Source organism: Caloenas nicobarica, chromosome 3 (genome assembly GCF_036013445.1).
Source record: "Caloenas nicobarica isolate bCalNic1 chromosome 3, bCalNic1.hap1, whole genome shotgun sequence".
NCBI classification, from domain to species: Eukaryota; Metazoa; Chordata; class Aves; order Columbiformes; family Columbidae; genus Caloenas; species Caloenas nicobarica.
Genome location: NC_088247.1, coordinates 44,230,483 through 44,251,821, shown reverse-complemented (window position 1 = coordinate 44,251,821; position 21,339 = coordinate 44,230,483). Strand labels below are relative to the sequence as shown.

The 21,339-nt window shown below is 34.9% G+C and overlaps 1 protein-coding gene across 2 annotated transcripts in view; it reads left to right on the top strand.

Moving 5' to 3' along the window:
- The window catches only part of ASCC3 (activating signal cointegrator 1 complex subunit 3), a 267,227-nt gene that overhangs the window by 168,306 nt on the left and 77,582 nt on the right, over positions 1-21,339 (top strand). For both annotated transcript variants that reach the window (XM_065631955.1, XM_065631954.1), the window contains exons 17-22: positions 5,559-5,678; positions 9,816-9,980; positions 10,872-10,958; positions 13,210-13,386; positions 15,423-15,648; positions 19,519-19,673. In XM_065631955.1, the coding sequence (XP_065488027.1) occupies positions 5,559-5,678; positions 9,816-9,980; positions 10,872-10,958; positions 13,210-13,386; positions 15,423-15,648; positions 19,519-19,673 (930 nt within the window). The remainder of the gene's footprint in view (positions 1-5,558; positions 5,679-9,815; positions 9,981-10,871; positions 10,959-13,209; positions 13,387-15,422; positions 15,649-19,518; positions 19,674-21,339) is intronic.

Below are 21,339 nucleotides of genomic sequence, written 5' to 3'. Positions count from 1 at the left end.
TATGTGATGGTAGTCTTATCTGAAAAGAACAGTGTACTCACAGCTTTAAATTACTGAAGATTCTGTGACTGCAGTACAGCTACAGCAGCTGAAGATGCAGTCAGAATTTTGTTAATCACTGTGATAAATGGTTGTTAGTAGGAATAGCAATGGAAAATGCTGAAAAGCAATAGAGTAACAAAAGCATGAAACCACCATTTTTTTGTCATCTGATAGGTGTGATGTTACTTATTCTTCTGTCATGACATGCAGGAAAAATTAGTGCCTGCCAGATTAAAGAAAATCAATAGTATAAGCAGTTACAAGGAGCTATTGTGTTGGTTTGGGGTTTTTTTTGGAAAGCAACTTCATCATTTCTTTATAATTGAAGTCAATCTAAGCTTCTGAGCTGATTTGATCTAAGTTATTGGAATCCTCTGAGAAGGATACAGGCGTTTTAGAAATTGCTTGTCTGGACATGAGTATTCCATAGGCTGCAGCATTGTGGAAAAAATACATTTTAAAAATATGCCATGGTATTGATCAGTAGATAGGCTTAGGAAGCACATTCAGTTTCGGTCATCTTTTATAGACACTTGTCCCTTTGGCAGTAACAATAGCACTAGATGGTGATGGAATATATGTTTATTGACTGATTTGTTACAGAAACCTAGAAAGTAGGCTGATGACTGCTGCAGTCTTTGCCATAGCAGAGCCTGTTGTGAGCACCAGGAAATCCGCACTGATACATAACAAAATGATGTATTTTAGGAGCAGAATCTGTTTTTATTACAAACATTCAGGAAATCCAAATGCTTATGCTGTAGTTGTAAAGAGAAACCAGTTAAAGGCCAGAAGTAGTGCTGATTTGTTCTTAGATGGATCAGAAGCTGAAAGAACTAGTAGAATGAAGGCAGCAGTTGTAAATATAGGAAGAGGCCATGTTTCCACAAGAATATGAAGACCAGGTCTCTTGGCAGAAGTAGGTAGGTGGTAAGAATGAGGCAATGACTCAGATATTTGTGGTAATAAAATACGTAATCCTAGCCACACAATCGCTGAGTGGAAGACAGAGCTTTGAATTTTGTACCTAGGTTTATGTGGCACAGGGGAGAAATTTTGGGTAATGATGCAAAAAAATAAGGTATTTCTAATTCTCATGTCAAAATTAATTTTCTAGAAGCAGAAAATTTTCAGAGGTGGACAAAGGAATAGATCAGCTTCTGTAAAAGGAAAACACTAGTTTACCTCCATGCTTCAGGCAAGAAGTGACATGGCAAAAGATTACATCTCTCCTGGGAAGAAAAAAAACAGGAAATATTGGCTGAAATGAGTCAGTGGCAGGTTCAGAAAACACAAAAGAATGCCAGTTGAATGGTTAGACTATGGAACTCTTTGCTGCAGGGAGTTGTATCTAAAACATAGAGTAGTTCAAAGACTGTACAAAAATTGAATAAAAATCCATTGAAAGATATCAAACGCAAATGTAATACCTTTCACTAAAGACCGTGAGATGCAATAGTTTAAGAATTTGAATGAAGTTGATAAGGTGCTTTCTTTTCATTGCCACTTTCAGCCCCTCAGTATTTGCTGTCATCTAATCTCAGAGACAGCACGCTGGCTTTGATGTCCCAGTGCATTTATTCTTAGGTAAGCTACAGAGTAGGAAAAGCTGAAATACATCCAACTTCACTGAGTTGACACCAAAATTAAGACGTTGAACTTGTATTTCAGCACCTCAATCCACTGAGAACTTTCTCTTGACGATTTGTTTCGAGTTTTGGGTTGTTTTGGGGGTTTTCTGTTCTAAAATGAGCAGAAGAAGAGTAAATGGTCAGTGTTGATCAACACAGGCATGGAGATACCCTTTTCCTTTTCTGCTGAAGTTGTGCCACTGGGCATAATGAAATGTAAAAGTAATAAAACAAACAGTCAGTTAGGGTACTTAGTCAAGAAGAGTGAGTCCTGGGTCAGTTGACCAGCTGGCAAACAGAAAATACCTACAGCTATACTTTCTGGAAATACAGGAAGTACTATAAGATGCAGGGGATGTGATTTAATTAGACTATAAACTTTAACTTATCTGGGAACTATCATCAATAGCTCATACAATGCAGGTCACCGTTCCTTCCCTAATTGTTTCCACCTGATAGAGCCCTCCCTGATGTCCACAGCTGGATCCCAGCTTGTTGCTGGGATGACTCCCTTCCCCAAAGAGTTTAGAAACTGCGAGGATTTGCAGTGCCGGACAGGAGATAAAATTTCCCCAGGGGCTGTGGCTTTCCTTCCATTTACTTATGATTTTGTTGTGAAGCCAGCAATGGAAAAGGTGGTAACTTCTTTAGCTAGGACAAACCTCTTAATCTATTTTTTGCCTTGAAAGAATGGGCAACTATTGTGGTTCTCAGAAGAGAAACAGAATCCCTTCGAATTCCTTCAGAGAAAAAAAAATGTCACTCAGGAGCTGGTTGATCTGGGTATGGGGCAAAGCACAGGCTGGGGGAACTGGGGTTTTCTCCTTGGCTGCCCAGGGCCTTGAAGCCTGACCAGACCTGCATGAGACCAGCAACCTCATCCATTCTCCCCTCTCCTTCCACTGTTGTGTCCATGTGGCAGACAAATTATTTGGAGTTAACCCATAATGACAACTCTGATGTAGTTCAGGTGTTCTTATAAGTAGTCTTTTGGTCACGTGTGGCTGGAGGAGATTCTGTCCCACTTGGGCCAGTTCTAGTAGCATTGAGAAATTATTTCAAAAGCCATACAGGAATAAGACTATAATCACTTCAGATGTTGAAATGCTAATTCAAAAGCAAACAGAAAATTGCTTATTAGGTTGTTAGAAAGATTCCTTGCTCTCTTACCTTAACAACAAATATTCAATTCATATATAAAAATTTTTACTGTATGTAATCTGGCTCAATTAGGCAAACATAATAGCAATTAAACATTCTTATGTAAAAAATATGGTATGTTATATAATACATACAGTATATATTATCAGTAACATTTTAATGCACTTTTCTAATGTGTATAGAAATATCAGAGAGAAAAACTTCATTTTTCGAAAATTACCCCCCAAAAGCCATGCTACTTATATCTCTCTACACTTTTTTGAAAAACTAAAACACCTCCTCTGAAATACTTCTCAACTTGATAAAGTCTGTGGGATAGCATTTGTAAAAAAACCATACTTAAATGCATCCTACTAAGCACGTCACTCAGTAATGATGACAGACATTGAACAGTTAGTTGAAAATTTGTGATGCTGATAATTTTTTTCACTTGAAATGATATGGTACATTGGATTAATATAGTTCTCAAGTTTTCATTTTGTAAATACAACATAATTATTTGTATTTGAACAATTGGGTGGTTTTTTTAAAAAAGTGTTGTGACAATTGATGCAATCAGACAATACAATATCAATCTGGTAAATATTTCTACTCATTGATTATTCTGTCTATAAGTAAATACCTAATACATGGTTGAGGAAACGCTGGAAAATATAGAACTTTTTTTCTCTAATAAAGTATCACTTTGTCTATTTATTGATTTTGTAAATACTGTATATCTTAGGTATTAAGAGAGGTTCTTTCCTAACTTTGTAAATAATTTATTTGTTTGCATTAATAAGATACCTTCTGCCATTCGTATTGGCTTAACACAGGTATTCATTTTCAAACAATCCGTAAGAACTTTACTAGAACACTAGATGGCAGCAAATATTTAGAAGTTGCCTTTTTTTTCTTGTCTCTGCGTATTATTCGGTGAATATCCATTAAAGTTGAGGGAGGAAGGAAAGCGCAGTATTAGGTTTCAGTACCATATCTGAAACCCAACTGTATTTCATAATTACTTTTTTTTTCCCTCTGTTTTACTTTTAACTTATGAAAATAATTGATTTGTTAGTAATAGAATCAGATATTTGAGCAAATAAGGAAAGAAAAAAAAAGTTGTTCGTGGGGTTTTTTTCTTTTAATTGTCAGAATTCTCTGTCCTCGGTAATGGGAATGTTACATTTTCATGATTGTGAAAGTGGTTGTTTGGGGGGAAATATTACTATTGGACTATGTTGTTATGCTGTCTCAGGTTGTGTACTGAAAGATTTTGAGTCATGGAAAGAAACCAAATGCTGAAATTAGCCTAGGTAGCTGAGTGATTATTATCCGTGGGCTGTATTAGATGTTTTCTCTGTAGTAGTCTATGAAGAACTGAATGCTTTTGTAGCTACTTCAGTGCATTATGTAGCTATATACTTTGAAAACTCAACACAGCAGGGCTTCCCCTGACCTCCTTATGCTGTTAAAGAACAAAATATCTCTTGAAAAATGTGTGAGAACAGCTTGAGGGTACTCCATGCTATTACTCATTGATATCAACAAGGTTTTGCTGGACTTAAGTTATTTTAACTCAAGACAAATTAGGCTTGCATTATTGTTTTTTACTAGATATTTATGTTATTTCAAAAATAATATCTGTATTATTATTAAGGTCTACATGTTTAGATCTGGACATGCATATGAAATCACTTACAGTTGTACAAGGGGGTTTTTTTAGGTTTTGCCAGGTCATGTGGAATGCTTGTATGAAATCCAAGCACCAATAAAACAAAAATAACTTAAAAAAATTAGTAATGGATCAGAAAAATTTGGTAGGATGGACTTTGGCTTCTTTTAAACAACTGGCAACAACCAAAAAATGTTTGTTCATGGGACATGCTGGAAATTCTCCTGGTAAAATCAGGTTAGCTGGAATTAAGCAGTAAAATACTTCTCATGAATGTAGCCAATACAAAATACAGTTGAAGGAAGTTATAGAGAAAAAGTGTGTGTGGTAAATAATTTGGTGATAAAAGTATTGAGTTAGCAAAAAAAAAGTGACTTAATAAAAAAAACCCTGATGTGGGATACCTGATTTAGCCTTCAAAAATAAATATAAGTATATATCTGTACATATTACCTGTTCAATTTTGTTATGTTTTGGTATAACAAAAATGTAGCAGGTACCTGTATGTTTGACTTGCAGTTACAGAAGGAGAAAGCTATTTGTAAAAACTGTGGATAAGGAGATTGCCAAGTGTGAGAGTGTGATGAAGAAAATCCTAAAGATTGTTCGTACCATTTCGTTTAGGACTTGAACCAGAAAGTGCTTTTACATTGGTGTGAAAAAATAATCTTTTAAATGTAGATTAATTTTTTTTAATGTACTGTTCTTTAAATTACCCTGAGCATAATTGCTAAAGAATTATGTTGTTTAGTTTGTCTTCTTTTTACATAACAAGCTTGCTCAGTATCATCTTTTAACTGTAAAAATCATTAGTGGTGTAGGAAAGATCACATGGGTCACTGTATATGTAATAATATGTCACAGAACATACCATGTTATTGGGTGTTCATAAGATGAAGATGTGTAAATGGTTCAAGTTATTGTCCTATGATTATTTTAAAAGAATTTAATTTTGAAACATACTGACACTTTCTTTAATCTAGTGCTAGTGCTCTGAATTCCATATGTGTTCAGCCAAAAACTTCAGCTGTAGCATATACGTTTAATTTTGTCTCTTTTCCTATTTCCAGATTGCTCTTGGAACAGTAACTAATGTGGAAGAAGCAGTAAAGTGGATAAGTTACACTTATCTTTATGTACGGATGAGAGCAAATCCATTAGTATATGGCATCAGTCACAAAGCTTATCAGGTATAAAATGCATTTTAAAAAAAATCTGTAACCTGTTCTGGGTCTCTAATCCTTCCCTGATGTGAAGATAAATATTTGCTATTTCTACTTAACCTGACATCAGCAATTCTTTTAAAGTGCTTGGTAAAGGGAAGATATTTTCTGTAGCATAGTATTTTTAACGTTAAATTAAGAGGCCCCTTCTGTTCACATAAAAATACATTTTAACTGGCCAAGTGATGTTCCAAAGGGCAATATTCATTCTTATCATAGTTACTGTAACTTAGCCTGTTGTCAGTGTTTCGGTTTTGTAGGCTAGAAATAAATGATAAAGCATTCTTGAGTTGCTTGCTTGCCCTCCTGCTGCCATCAGCTTTTACTTTAGAATGTTTCATCCCATGACATCTTATAAATTATAAAATGACATTTTAAATTCAGTTATTTTTCTTCTCTCTTGTTATTTAGCAGTTATAAGACTTCTTTGTGTGTTTCAATTTGTTGTTGTTGTTTATTTAGAAGTGTTCTGTGCAGTGATAAAATCAGAGCACAGTTACACAAGGTTTTTTTCAAGTTTTTTTCATTATCTGTAATTTTTGAGGAAGTTTAATCATTTACAATTATCTGAATATAGTTACTTTTTTTGGTACAGCTGTTTAGAAGCATTTAGTGTTAACATAGTTTGGACATGGGCAGTTGAGCCTCATGCAGGTGAAACTCTCACAAGTGTATGGTAACTGCAGTTTATTTCACATGTCCTGAATCTGTTTTGTGACTTCGTAATTTGTTGTGGTATTGTGAGCAGCAGTTGTTTCGATCATCGTAACATGTAGAGATATAAGTCAGGAGATAAATTTTTTATGGCTTTTGTGTCTGATATTGGAAGCTGCAGTGGAAGTAGGTAGGCTATTGTTGAAGCAAGTTTCTGCAGACACCTTTGAACCCCTGGCTGTCTCAAATCTGTTTTCTATTAAAAAAAACATATTACCATATGTTAATATAACACAAATCACAGAGTAATTGATAAATGAAAAGCAAAAATTGCTTTGCTAGTGAGAGGAATATTGTTGTCCAGTTCCTATAAATTCCTTTTTTTTAATCAGGAATTTTCGACCAGCGTTATTCACAAATTTTAGATTTGAAGAGATGCAACCGTGGTGGTAATAACTGGTAAAAAAAAGTCATAAAACACTAACAGAATTTTTTTTTAATATTTTTTTTAAAAAAGGAGCAAGGGTTGCTCCTCCTTCTGTTGCTTTTGTGTTTCTATTCAGGTGCTGAGAAAGTGGAGATTGCCAGCACTTGTCTTTTCCTGCTCCTAATCTCCTTTCTACCCCTTCTGATTCGACATGCTAATAATAGAATTTCCTATTTTTGTGTTAAGGCAGTAACAAATTATATCAATTTGAAATGTTATCCATTCATGTAGGAGCAAAACCAATGCCAGTCTCCTTATTTTCTAGATGAACCAGTTTCAAACTTCAAAGCTACTGTGTTATAGACAGTATACAGATGGTATAGTGCCAGATGCAGGCATAACCACAGATTTGCTCACTTTAGGCCATTCTGTTTTTTCTGTTCTGGTTAGAGGTATCCAATTGTTTCTTAGTAATGTTGCAGCGTGCCAATTTCTCTCTCTATCTTGGCTGACAGACACTGTTACCCATTCAGAATTCTTATATCTGAATAACCATCATGGGTCAGACTTCCCTGCTGTTCAGTGGAGCTGAGAAGATATAAACTCCTTCTCCTTGCGCTTTTCACAGGCACTCACCACATCCAGTAATTAATTTAGGGCACAAATACTTCACAGGGAGACCAGGGCAAGCAGGCACCTGCCATGCACCCACACATTCTGCACCCCACATGTTGCCTCTGGGATGTTACTGTTCCCCACCGAGCCCATTTCTGGGCTGTTCTGAGGAGCAGGCTATTCCAGGCCCGCTGCTTTGATTTGTGACTTTTCAAGTTGTTTGGCAGAGGTGCCAATAGTGGCTTTTAATGACTTGAGAAAATGGCCAAAATGTATGATGAGCAGCAAGAAGAAACAAAGAGTGGAAGGAAAAAGTGGAACAAATTGTGAGTGTCGTATGAGTTATCATACCTCATACCTGTGGTATGGATGACAGGCATTTTCTCCTCCTTTTAGGGTTCCAAAGAAAAAGTGGCTGGTTTTTTGTTTTTTGGGTTTTTTTACAGTAACCCCTTTGTCTGTTTTCTTCTCTTTTTGGTCCCACTCTTTGGTGTTCCCACAATTAAGCGAAGTTTTTTTACCCACATAAGCCGTATGTTTGTGTTTAGAACATCTGTAAAAGTTAGAGGAGCTTGTCCCCAACACTTCTCTCAGTTAACTAGAGAAAGCAATGTGAATAATAATGTACTTTATCATGCATTCTGAAATTTCCATATGTATGCTCCAGACTTGCTCAGTTTCTTCCTGTGGAATTGCCAAGGCTTGTTTTCTAAGAGTATGGCTTAAAGATGTTCTAGGCTGGATCTTTTCCTCTGTGGTATTTCTAATTATGCAAGTTCAACAAGAAGGGTGATAACCATGGATTCTCTAGACTGGAGTATTGTTTCACAGCCTTTTCAAGTTGGTGACCTTTCCTTTGAAGTTAAAACATTTGTATTTGTAAAAAATGTTAGTCTACTGCTACAGCTTTAGCTTTTTTATATGTAAGGTAAAAGATTGGCAGGTAATTTGGACTGCCAAAGGAGTGGGCAAGTGTTGTGATTTTTTTTTTTTTTTTCCCCTCTCTTTAGTTTTAAGAAATATTAAACATCTGGCATCCTGGTAACTTTTTTTTTGACCCCCTCTGCTCTGAAATCTGACCTCAATGCATGACGTACTATTGAGAAAAGTACTCTAGACCTTTGCCATCTTAGCTTTTGACTTGAAACTAAGGCAAGCCATAACTAAGGAGAAACAGCTTCAGAGTAACTGGCAAAGACAGGGAATATTAGGAACTAGTCCTGCAGCTGCTTTGTGGAGATGGCTGCATTCATCTGCAGCTTCACTGAACATGAGATGAAGCACTTCAACACAAAGATGAAACTTCATCCTGGTCCAGGGAAAACCAGAGCAAAACAAGGCACAGCAATTCTTCAAGCCTGCTCCTCTTTGCATTCTTGGTCATATATCCCTGGTGCAGGTTTACCAAGAGGGCTGGTATGACTTTGTAGGAAATCTGAACTGTACAAGCCCCCAAATAAGAATGCTGCCTCTGGACTAGAACAGAGCTTCAGTCTTTTCAAATTTGGTGACTAATAATTGCTTGTGTAATTAGAGCCGTATCTCAGGTGTGCATGTACGAGAAGGTTAAGATGACTCTGAATCCCTTTTCCACCCACCCCTGGCAGGCTGGGTGTCCTAGGTGCATGATGTGGAAACACATGATTATACAGCAGTCCCGCTTAGATGGGAGTTTTGCTAAGTCTTGTAGGTACTAACAAGATAATAATGTATTATACATGGTTACTTGGACAAAATGTCAAAGTTCCTGAACTTCGATATAAATAGAAGTGGTGTTGGGCACCGCAAGTTCTTTGTGTGCTTTTAATGTGAATGTTTGTACGGTACATCTGTAACTCAATAATTAGAATATCCCAGCTGACATACCCAAAGATTTTGGGGATGTTAGAGTTTTTTTGCTAGTAAACATTTCAGCCATCCAATTTGAAGCTTATTCTATTTGGGATACAGTTAAAGCCCTCCTCATGTCAGATACCTAGGCAAGGTATATCTTCAAACATTTTCATATATAGAAGATAGCATACAATGGCATGTTTTTGTGAAGTGATACAGTAATGATAATTTCACAAAGAATATAATATCATTAAAACTTGTTTCAAAAACCTATTCTAATAAATTTATTTCATAATCATGCTACCGTTTCATAAGTAATACTAGTCTACTTTGTATTGATGGTCTTGACGCATTGTAAAAGAAATATTCTGATTATTTTGTCCTGTACAGACATTTTTTTGGTAGATAATGTCAATGTAACTGTTATTAATGAGATCTCAGGAAAATCTTGACTTAATAACCGTACCTTTCTTTTTATTTGATTTCTGGCTTTGTGTGACTGGGTTATCTCAAAAAAAAAATCATTTAACACTTTTTTTATTTTGTACAAATAAATGTATGTGTATTATGTCTAGATGGATCCAGGGCTAGAAAAGCACAGAGAACAATTGGTAATTGAAGTTGGCAGAAAACTGGACAAAGCCCGCATGATTCGCTTTGAAGAACGAACTGGCTTTTTTTCTTCAACAGATTTAGGCAGAACTGCCAGCCACTACTATATTAAATACAATACTATAGAGGTAAAATATGATTTTCTATTTCTGGGGGTTTTTCCTTCTTTTTGAACCTAGACTTAAAATAGTTGTAAGATATTACAGAATATGTAGCTGATTTGTTCAATATATTTTCAAATCATATATACCGAAAAGAGGAGAAAGAAAATCGAGAGAAAGAAGAAAGAAATGAAGTATAAAGCAATACTGAAAAATTAGACTTGGTATGAAGTGAGATTTGAAATTTCTATAGTCTCTGCCTTCATTTAGGTGAACTATAGGAAACATTTTGATATCAACAGTGTGTGCAAACATTGGTACATGTTAACACATTCAAGTATAGAGTCTGATAACATGAAAGCTTTTCTGCATTAAAATCCTGTCAGGTTGTCAACCTTAAACAACTTTTGGCACTGTAATTGTAAACCTCTAAGGAAGATGCATTGTACAAAACTTCGTAGTATCGGAATCTTGATTTGATGTACACATTCATCTTAAAACCTTTCTTCTGTAGGAAATAAGTCTTTTTCTTGAATAAAAGCTGGAGACTCGGCATTAATAATTTTTGTTTGCTGTCACTATGTGTGATTAGTCTGATATTTATTCACTCAGATATATCCAAGACTTATTTTGAAAAGGCCATAGATTGCGTCTCTCGAAATTTTTTTTTTTTTTTTTTTTTTTTTTTTTTTTTTTTTTGTGTGGATGCCCACATTTAAAGGGGCTGTTTTTCCTGAAAGTGCTGAGAAGTCATTCTGGAAATTGCTCCTGTTTAAATTGCATCACTCTGGTCTTGCAATAACTTACTTACATTTTAATCTTATATACCTTTTAAAATCTTGGTTAATGTTTCTTTCTTTTGTGATAAATGTATATTTTTCTTTTCAGTGTTAAATCAATTAATTTTATTTTTAATAGACTTTCAATGAATTGTTCGATGCTCATAAAACAGAAGGCGATATTCTTGCCATAGTATCGAAAGCTGAAGAATTTGAACAGATAAAGGTAAAGTTGTTTCCTTTCGTACAAAGAATATGCCTTAGAACTAGACACTTCTGTAGTACTCACCCCATAAATAGTGTCTACAGACAGTTTTGTTAAATATTAAGCACCATTATGAAATGTTTTCTAAGTAGGTATAATTGCCAAGAACTATATATGCTCTCACTCAAATTTATATGTAGTTCAGCTTGAACTATAGCGCACGTTTAATAACTAGTTATGGATCTTTGAGAATACATTTTAATGCTTTTAAGAGCTTTTCAGTTTCTCAATTATAAACAGGTGAAGATAAGTGTCCAATGGCATGGTCCACTCAGGGATGAGACAGTTTTTCTGTTTGAAGTTTAAACCATTATTAGATGTCTCCCTGAACAATTTGCTTTATCAGAAATGAGGCAGGGCTCACTGAAGTTAACTCTGCAATATACTTCATGCAGGGAACAATATTAGATTAGCAGAAAAATAAATTCTGATGAATTATTTTCAAATTTGAAATCTAGAAAGTTGTCGTAACAGCTTTTGTTGTGCAGGCTGGAAGATTACTGTGCTATCATACTCAGTTCAATTCTGGCCTCCCTTTTTGCCTCTTGTGTGGGTAGGACACAAGACAATTACATCGCAAGCCGGCGTGAGCTTGTTTGCCCACGCATCCACCTCACAGAGGTGCGAGCCAGCCTCCACAGGGTTTATTAGCTTGGGCTCATTGCCATTTTACCACAATTATACAACTTCCAGGTCAGAGTTGGCTCTCATTCACCTGGCTCTGCAAACTGGCAATGTGAATCCCTCACCATCTACATATTTACGTATTTGCACACATTGTCTGAGTATTACCATCTCTCTGTCTAATGGAGAAATTCTATTTTGCTGTAATCTCTCCTATTATAGCAGATAATAAGCAGTGAGGTTTCACAGTGATACATGCAACGTTTTCCAAGATAGAAGGGATATTTTATGATAATGATATTGCTTTGCTAGGTCTAAATTTAGTGTAATTGAATATTTAAAAGGAAAGCATATGGAAAAATATGGTGTATTGTATTACTATATTTGTAATAAAGTTAGTGATGCTTCTTGACTAAAGCATAGTTTTCCTAGTTTGCTTTCTCAGATTCGTATGGTATGGCATCAGTGCACCATCATTTCCATTTTTTTGTGATTTGTTTGCTGTGCAGCTCTGAATGTTAAAGCTAGTAATTGATTTTCACAAGAATAACTCAGGATTTACCCCTCTGTGTGATACAAACTGTGACTTCTGTTAATGTGAATCACGTCTCCATAATGTCTTTCAAAATTCTGTATTTTGAGATAGAGAAGTCACCAGTAGCTGGAATATGGATCTGGATTTGACCTGTACTGTGCTAGGCAAGAGCAGAAAAAAAAATTAAAAATGCTGTTGTAAGCAGAACATAATATTCCCCTGACACTGGAGTCATCTATGATGGTTTTTCCCTTCATCTTTTTCTTTCCTGTAGGACCAGTGGCTGGATAGTTTGGGTTTTTAACCCAGTTGTCTTAGGGTTTTCTGTATGTCAGGTAGTCAGGTCCAAATGAAAATTACTTTCAGCTGGTTCCCTGCAGGGACCAAACATTTACCCTCTTTAAATAAGTTTTACACTAACAGACCATCAGTAAATCAAAGAATATGTAGATTTATGCTGGTTTTGCCATGTAAGGGTCATCAGTTAGAATGTGTAATGTTATGCATTATTCAAACCATAGATATGAAAATTTCTTTACTCATATTAAGACTTAATCTTATTAACAGTGAAAATTTTAATATCATGAATCATAGTACTTCACGGTTTTGAGTTAAAAATGTATTATGCCACATGCAAACTATGTAACTATAATGAGTACATTTAATGTTAATTCAAGATTGCCTTAATCCAGATGGGCAGAGGTTTTACTCTGGTCAAATAAAAAATGAAATCTCATCACATGAAGGATGGTAGGGTCAGAAGATTCAATTTTTGTGGCATATCAAATTTTTGTATGTCAATGGCAACCGTAATAGATGGTGATGAATAATAAAATGTAATTGTGTCACTATTAAGATAGTTTCAATTATGGTCTATTAGCTACATTGTAGAAGACGTGGCTTTGCTACTTTTTTAATTCTTTTTTTTTTTTCCTTAAAACTAGAGACTTCATTTAAAAGTAAGGTAACTATGTTATAAGGAAAATTTGATTTCAGTGTAAAAATTTTTATCAAATTGCTGCAGCCTCTTCATACTGTATAATTGTGTTTTAGGTAAGAGGAGAAGAAATAGAAGAGCTGGATACCTTACTGAATGATTTCTGTGAACTTCCTGCCCCAGGAGGTGTGGAAAACAATTATGGAAAAATTAATATCCTCCTTCAAACATACATTAGCAGAGGGGAGATGGACAGCTTCTCCCTTATTTCAGATTCCGCGTATGTTGCACAGGTAAAAATACTATTTTTTATATATCTGTTGCTGTCTTCTGCTGTTTTCATTCTCCCAAATGTTTACAATTATGTAAGTAGGGCTTGATCTGCAACTTTTTTGTACATTTTTATGCAAATCGAATTGAAAATCAGAGCCTTGTGAGTGTGCGCATGTGTGGTATAATATTTAAGTAGAAAATATTTGCAAAGCCTACCTTGGGAGACTGTTGCATATTTTGTTAATTATGAATGTCCTCCTTGCTTGTGTTTCTCGTGTAGTCTTATTATATTTAGTAGTTCTAACTATGATTGCACAGAAATTTTATTCTTAAGTTAGTGGGTTTTCTTCTAAATATGGAGAACTGTTGCAATCTATTTTTATGTTTTGAGTACTTTTATACAGCGTTCTGCTAAACATAATTTGTGTTTTATTCATATACCTTGGATTACACAAGAAAAATGTGCTATTACCATTTTTTTGCTAGACATAGTCATGCAAATTTATTTATCAGTCTGTGTATTTGTTGGATAGATTTGACACCTGAATGGTTGATAGTTATACAGCATGTTCAGTTATTACACAGAATAATGAATTGCAGGTCTGTGACACAAAACTGCTTTCTTTCACAACTAGAGCCCATCTTAGAAAGGAAGGGGTCTTGCTTAAAAGTTTAAAATTCTGGATCCCGAAGAACTCAAAATGGCAAAATGTTCACAGACAATCACCGATGTGCAACAGTAACGAATGTATAAAATAGATGATAAATTTTTACCTTTTAGCCTGTCCTATGTCTCTCTTTTTTTTTTCTTTCTTTTTTTTTCTTTTCTTTAACAGTCGGCAACATGTTGCATTGAATCATTTTTGTCTCATCCTTACAAAACCGTTTTGGAAGGGATTGTAAAATTGCATTTAGTTGGTGCTAAAGATGAGACTTAAGTATTCGAAACTATACATATTCTTCAGTAGGGTTTTCATATTAACATTACGTTATTCAGAAGTGTTTACATTTCCTAGCACGTATGGGTATAAATTAGAAAATTCTGAAATCATTATGCACATCATAAAAATTGTGGTACTTGCACAGCAAGATAATTTTCAGTATGATTCTTTTAATCTTTGCTTTCAAGACAATTGCTTTTATTTGTCTGTCTCAATTATATCATTTTTAGTGCCGCAACATGGTCTTCTTCTCAGATCTTCATAAATTGTACGTGTGGAACCAGTGCTACAAATCGTGAATTTTTTTAATTGGATAGTGACTATTAAGAAAATCATTCATCCTTTCTAAGTAAAAGAGATGTGCTTCTTTAGTAACATATGCTTCCTATCACAACCAAATAATTTTCTATTTTTTATTCCTGTTGGCACTGCAGAGCCAGAAGAGAATGATTGTATTCTATTCAGTGAATCAAGAACAGAATTGCTAATGCAGGCATAGTACCAGTAGGCCAAATTAAAAAAAAAAATCGTAATACAGCTTGATAAGTTTATGAAGGAATATCATAACTAAAGTTTTCAGGATAAGACTGACCTTATTCAAGCTCACATTAATAATTAATTTTCTGAGTCCAAAGCAGATTTATACAGTTTCAGTGTGAAATGGGATGCTATTATGGAAGCACAAATGAAATGAAAAATTAAAACTCGAATTTCCACATAAAATGAGTTTGTAGTTGTATATTATATGGGGGGAGAAGGAGGAAGATGTTAAGTACGGTAAGTGCATTTGTTTCAGAAGTGACTGAGACACAGTGAGTTTAGAACTCCCTAATGTTAGCATAACCGTGATCAAAATTCTATGATAGACCTGCCACTACAACTTTAATTAGTTGCACATGCTTCTTTTGGTAATTCCTGTAGGCAATCATGAGATATAATAGTTCTGCCACTAGACAGTGATGGAAAAAATAGTTTTCAAGAATGTTTGAAATAAGTTTGAAAAATAAAAATCTATTGTTATGGTTTGTCAAAGATGAGTCTATGGGATCCTTTTCATTTTACAAAGAATACTTGAGAGAATTACAACATTTTTGCTTCTTTTTTTGACTCTCCAGAATGCAGCTCGTATTGTTCGAGCTCTTTTTGAGATTGCCCTTAGGAAACGTTGGCCTGCAATGACATACCGACTACTGAATCTCAGCAAAGTCATTGACAAGCGGCTGTGGGGCTGGGTGAGCCCTTTGAGACAGTTCTCAGTGTTACCACCATCAGTCCTCTCGAAGTTGGAAGAGAAGAATCTCACTATAGACAAGATGAAGGACATGAGAAAAGATGAAATAGGTGAGAAATAAACAATGCTGATCTGCTTAAACTAATCAATGGGCAAGTTAGAAATAAGTCTGAGCCATTGATTAGTGTACTCACTCCATTCTGGAAGCCACGTAGGCACATTAATATGGTATTACGGTCTGTCCAATAAAGGAGGTTTTAATTTATACAATGAAGGTGGTGAAACACTGGCCCAGGTTGTCCAGAGAGGTGGTAGATGCCCCATTCCTGGAACCATTCCAGGCCAGGCTGGATGGGGCTCTGAGCAACCTGATCCAGTTGAAGATGTCCCAGCTCATTGCAGGGGGTTGGACTACATGACCTTGAAAGGTCCCTTCCAACCCAAACTATTCTATGATTCAGTCTCCACAGTTTGTAACGTGGCAAAGCTTTGAGGGTAAGGCTAGCCCATGTCCTGCCAACCGCAGAACACATGTGGAATAGAGATGTATGTTGGTATTTACATATATGTGTATATATATGTAATTATGTTGACCTGTGCTTCCCTTCTTGCTCACATTACGTAATACACTACTATAAAAGGCCTATGTTTATTTTTGCCAGTTGGCAAAATATGGTCTTTTTTTTCTCTTTTTCTTCAACTTCTATTAACATGAAAAAAGGAATAAAAGCGACTATTGTGTCCTGGTATACTATCAGCAACTGGCCTCCTTCTGAAACACTGCATTAATTTTCATTGAACATGGAGAATTCATTGTCACTGGTGTCATTGCAGCAAAACCTTAATGGAATTTTTTAAAGGATTTGACACTTCGATAATGAGAATATCCACAACGCTACCGATAGACATAATGACAGTTTCTAATATGTGTGTACAAACTGTTGTGCATAAACTGTCCAACAGCTGGTTGAAGTTGAAAAAAAAATTTGCTTGCAATGTATTTCTTTGTCCAGTCTTAGTGTATTATTTCTTATTTGGGCTTTCTTTGCACCTGTTATTTCCAAGTTGTTTAGAAACAAGCAGCCATTTTTTTAAAATCTAATTTTACAATAAAAATGAAATGCGTAGTCACTGCTTTTTAGAAGTTATGATTTCTGACTTGATATTTCTCCCACTTGACAAGAGAGCTACATTCCTAACTTAGGAAGCATTGTTACATGCCTAATTTATGTTGGATAAAATTGAATAAATATGTAAAAACTTGCAGAATTAGAGGCTATATTTCTTTCATTTAATAAATTAAGGACCATGGGAAAATTTTAAAAGCTTACTTTAACTGTGCATTATAATATATACTAATTTTAAATGTATTAAAAATATAACATTTGTAACATTTTATTTGAAGTGCTAGCATTATTGTGCTTTTCAGAAGCATTATAGCACTTTTTAATTCAGATTTGTTTATTTGTTGTGTATTTGTGAAGTCTTTTTAATACTAAATATTCTTTTCCATTAATTATATTCGTGCTTTTTTTTCTTTTTTTTCTTTTAATGCTTCTTTCTCCCCATATCTGCCCTTGGGAGAAGCAAAAAAAAATTGTATTAAAATATAAAACCAGTCTTGCTTCCTTCAACGTAGTGGAACCAGTATTGACAAGATGGCGATGTATCAATATATCCCTATAAAATGTCTCATTTTGGTTTATATTAAGTTAGTTTGAAAGTAGATGAGACTTTGTGAAAATAGGTCATTGCCGACTGACTATATGGAATGATATTTCATGTTCATCAGCCTTATAGACATGAAAGCAAGTAGATCTGCGCATCTCTGAGAAGTGCTGGTACCTGGCACATTTCTTCCTCTCTGGCCTCTCTTTCTGGCACCAGGGGTGTGAAAGAAGCACTTGCCTGGCAGCCGCCTTATTTTTATTTAAATTCAAAACAATGTTGAAATGAGAAAACACACCGCTTCCAGGTGCTGCCTTGTTCTCTGACTCCATAGGACTACTTTCAATCTTAGCGTTTCTTCCTTTTTAAATGTTTTTGTCGCCTTGGAGATAGAATAAAAAAGGCAGGAGTGACGTGGGTCACTCAGTCCCTGGCCTGGGAAGTGACAAGCATCAGGGGGGTGCCAGCTCTCCCAGTGAGCAAAGAGCGTGTTGTGTGCACAGATCCTGGGTCCCAGCACACCGCGGACTGGTCAACACCAAGCTACATGTATTGCAATGTAACTGTGGAGTTTCCAGAAAGCCAAGAAATCACTGTTATCCGAGATAAAGAGTTGTGTTTTTTCAGTCTACAGATGACAATTATTGTGGAATAAGCAAAATTTATTCTTCTTTTGTTAAACATACCTATTTTCTCGAATAGTCAGCTTTTCTTCAGAAGGTTTTAATATTTCTTAAACGTGATTGATAGTTTCTTATAATGTGACTATTTAAAAAAAGCGGGGGGAGGAGGTGGGAGAGTTTTGTATCATTTTACAGAAGTTGGGAGAGGAGCCTTATTTTCCCCAGCAGATAAGTGTACAAAACCTCAGTGCTGTGTTTTGTACAAACACAGAAGTTTGCTTCACACGTCATGATGCAGAAAGTGATTTTTGGCATGAAAAACTGAGCTTGTACATAAGTTATCAAGTCATATTTTGAATATTTGGCACCTCCTTTTATTTAACGTGCTTTCTGAAGTTTTACTTCTAATTACAAAAGCTAGTCACTGCGCAAGTATGCTGTCATACCGCATATATCACCAACTTGTACCAATATAATTGGTTTGGTTTTTGATAATCCACTTGCTGGAAATGCACTTATTTTACCAATGGCAAATTAAACCGATTAAATATCTGTTGAAACTTTTGCATTAGGGGTTTGCTTCTTGAGCAAGATCACCATTCAGTACTTCAGAATAGAGATAAACACCTGTGTGAGGCAAAATCTGCCAGTTTGTTGAATAAGAAAAACCGAAGAGGGAAAGTCAGGATCAAGATGAAAAATTAAGCATTTGCAAGCTATTATGCTCTCAAATTATGTGCAATAGCAAGAAAAAGTTTTATCTCCTTTTCACTTTGCACATAATGCAAATAACAGGATTTCTTCTCCTCTTTTTCTGGGAAAGTGTACATACCAGATATCAGAAAATATCAATAGCCACTTGTAAGGTAGCTTTTAATTTAAGTGAATACCTATGATCATTACAATTAAAATTTATAATGTGCTCCATGTAATTATATAAGCAATTTAGGTGAAAATGGGATAAATCAACCTTCTTTCCCTAAATAACCTAGAAGATGCAATATTTTTCAGGAAAAAAAAAAAAAAAGAAACAACTGCTACATACTTTGCTTTATATATAAAATTAAGAGTAAGAGAACAGATATTTCACCTGTAAAATACAAGTAGGAATTTTTTTTATTAATATAATCACTTTATTGCCTTAGTTACCACGACTGTGATAGAAGGAAAAAAGATTAGAGCTGCTGTGAGATGTTTACTAGTTGCATGGATATTTACGCTATTAACTACCTTTATTCTGTTTTATGAAAAGCATTCTGTCTGCTTCGAATCACTACACAGGAATTGTAGAAGTTCAAATGTGTGCCCTTCATTGACTAAAAGATTAGTATTCATGCTTCAAAAAAGAACTTCATGGCTCGGTAAGAGCCTGGTCAAAAAGTCAGTAAAGGGAACTAGCTTGACATAGTATGCTTTCAGTGTGAATTCTTAATAGTTATTTTAACCCCTTAGTTATAGCCAACAGGAGAAGGAGTTAATACTGATTTTTTTCCTAGGTTCTAAATTGCTAATTCAAGTTAAGTATTACAAAATATTCAGACATGCCAGGTCAAGAGAGTCAGACATTTATGCACCTAAGAGCAAAACAAGGAAGCAATAATACTTCTCTCTAAAAGCCCATTTGAAAGTCGGAGTCATATTATTTTTCCTGGAAATGCAAATTTGTTGCACCTAATGTTTTCTTGGCAGGTCATATGCTGCATCATGTGAAGATTGGGTTAAAGGTAAAACAGTGTGTCCATCAAATCCCCTCCGTCATAATGGAAGCGACGATTCAGCCAATTACCCGCACGGTGCTCCGAGTTCGGCTGAACATCGCTCCTGACTTCACATGGAACGATCAGGTAAAAAAAAAAAAAAAAAAAAAAGGCAGGTGGAGGAAGGACAGGGAGCATTAATTTAGCTTCAGTAAAGGAGGTGATCACAAGGAGTCCATAGCTGTTTGGACAGGAAAGTAAATATTTACTTTAGCTAAAAAGCAAATTTGATAATAGGCATGGAATGACCTTTAAGACTTTTGTAGAAAGTGGCACCCGAAGATCATCTTTTTATTTCCATTAGTTGTTACAGAATTGCACCATTTATAACATGTTGAAGCAAGTGCTTATACTGGATATTAATAGTAGTCACTCACAGACTTGATTTATATGCCCAAAAAGGAGAAGCAAGGAAGAGGGAGACACGGATTGTTCTCTGAATGATGGATGAATGTCAAATGCAGAAAATAAAGCCTTGAAATACAGTTCATGTATGCCAAGTTCTGCTGCTCTTTATGGCTTTAGAAATGTGCATTCAAAACATCAGTGCCTTTTTTCTTGTTGGGATTTGTCTAAACAGAAAAAACTGAGATATGTTCGGAATTATATTAATCTATATTTTATGGTGCAAATTTATATGAAAGGAGTGGTACTAGTTGCACATTTAGATATACCCATACCCTTTGATTCAGAATCTGTTCATTAAAAATAGATTTAAGGTAAACCTAAATGAAATACAAATGTCCACATGGGGGCATTGTGTTGTTGCTGGTACTTCTGAAACTTTCTACAGAAACAAGGCAAAGATACCTCAATGGGCAAACATATTTTTCTTTTTTACTCTTAGGAGATTTATGCTTAAGATAAATTATTCTGAAACTTGGATATTAAGTATCCTTTTATTTTAAAAAATAATTTTAAAATCCCTTAGTTTACAAGTTTACCTTAATCGCAAGTAAATTAGAGTTTTATTCCACAAATGTTTAGTTCATTTTAGAATTTATTTTCCCTACCTAAAGGCTTTTTCTTTTCTTTTGGAAGTTTCACCAAGTTAGCTTATGAATGGGAGATTAATGATCAAAATATAGAAAATTAGATTTTTCTTGTTACCTGGATTTATTACAGAAATATGTGAATGGATTCTTAACATGAATTATAACATAAATTATTTTTTGCCGCCTTATTTATGGCCAATACTTCAGAAGGCAAATAAGCATTACTTTTTAGGATTGAAACAAGTTTTTATTATTCAATCTTTCTTCCACTTACCTGTAATCTATTCAAGACAAAAAAAAACCCACAGCTGTTCTTCATTTTAATCTGTATTTTAATACAAAGTAATTTCTCAATCCATTTTTAGATTTTTCTACAAAAGCTAGGTTCTTCTGTATTTTTACAAATTGAAAAGGGGTCCATACAGAATTTTACTCTCTTGTTTTGACTCTTTACTTCTAAAGTTATATTAATAGCAAAAGTTTGGAAAAAATTTATTTTCCACTATGAACCCTTGACACAGTTTTCCTAACGGTTGCTTAGGAAACATTATAATTGTTTTACCAATTCAACTTATGGAGATTTTTTTGTGTGAATTTGTATATAGGTTTTTTCTTTTTAAAAATTTTTTGTAAGGTAGCTGATGGATTTCTTGTTTTGTCAGTAAGTGAAACTTCTATCACAGTAACTAAAATTAATAACCGTCTTTTAAATTAAACCACTGACAGTATGAAACTGCTTCTCCATTATCATACGGTAT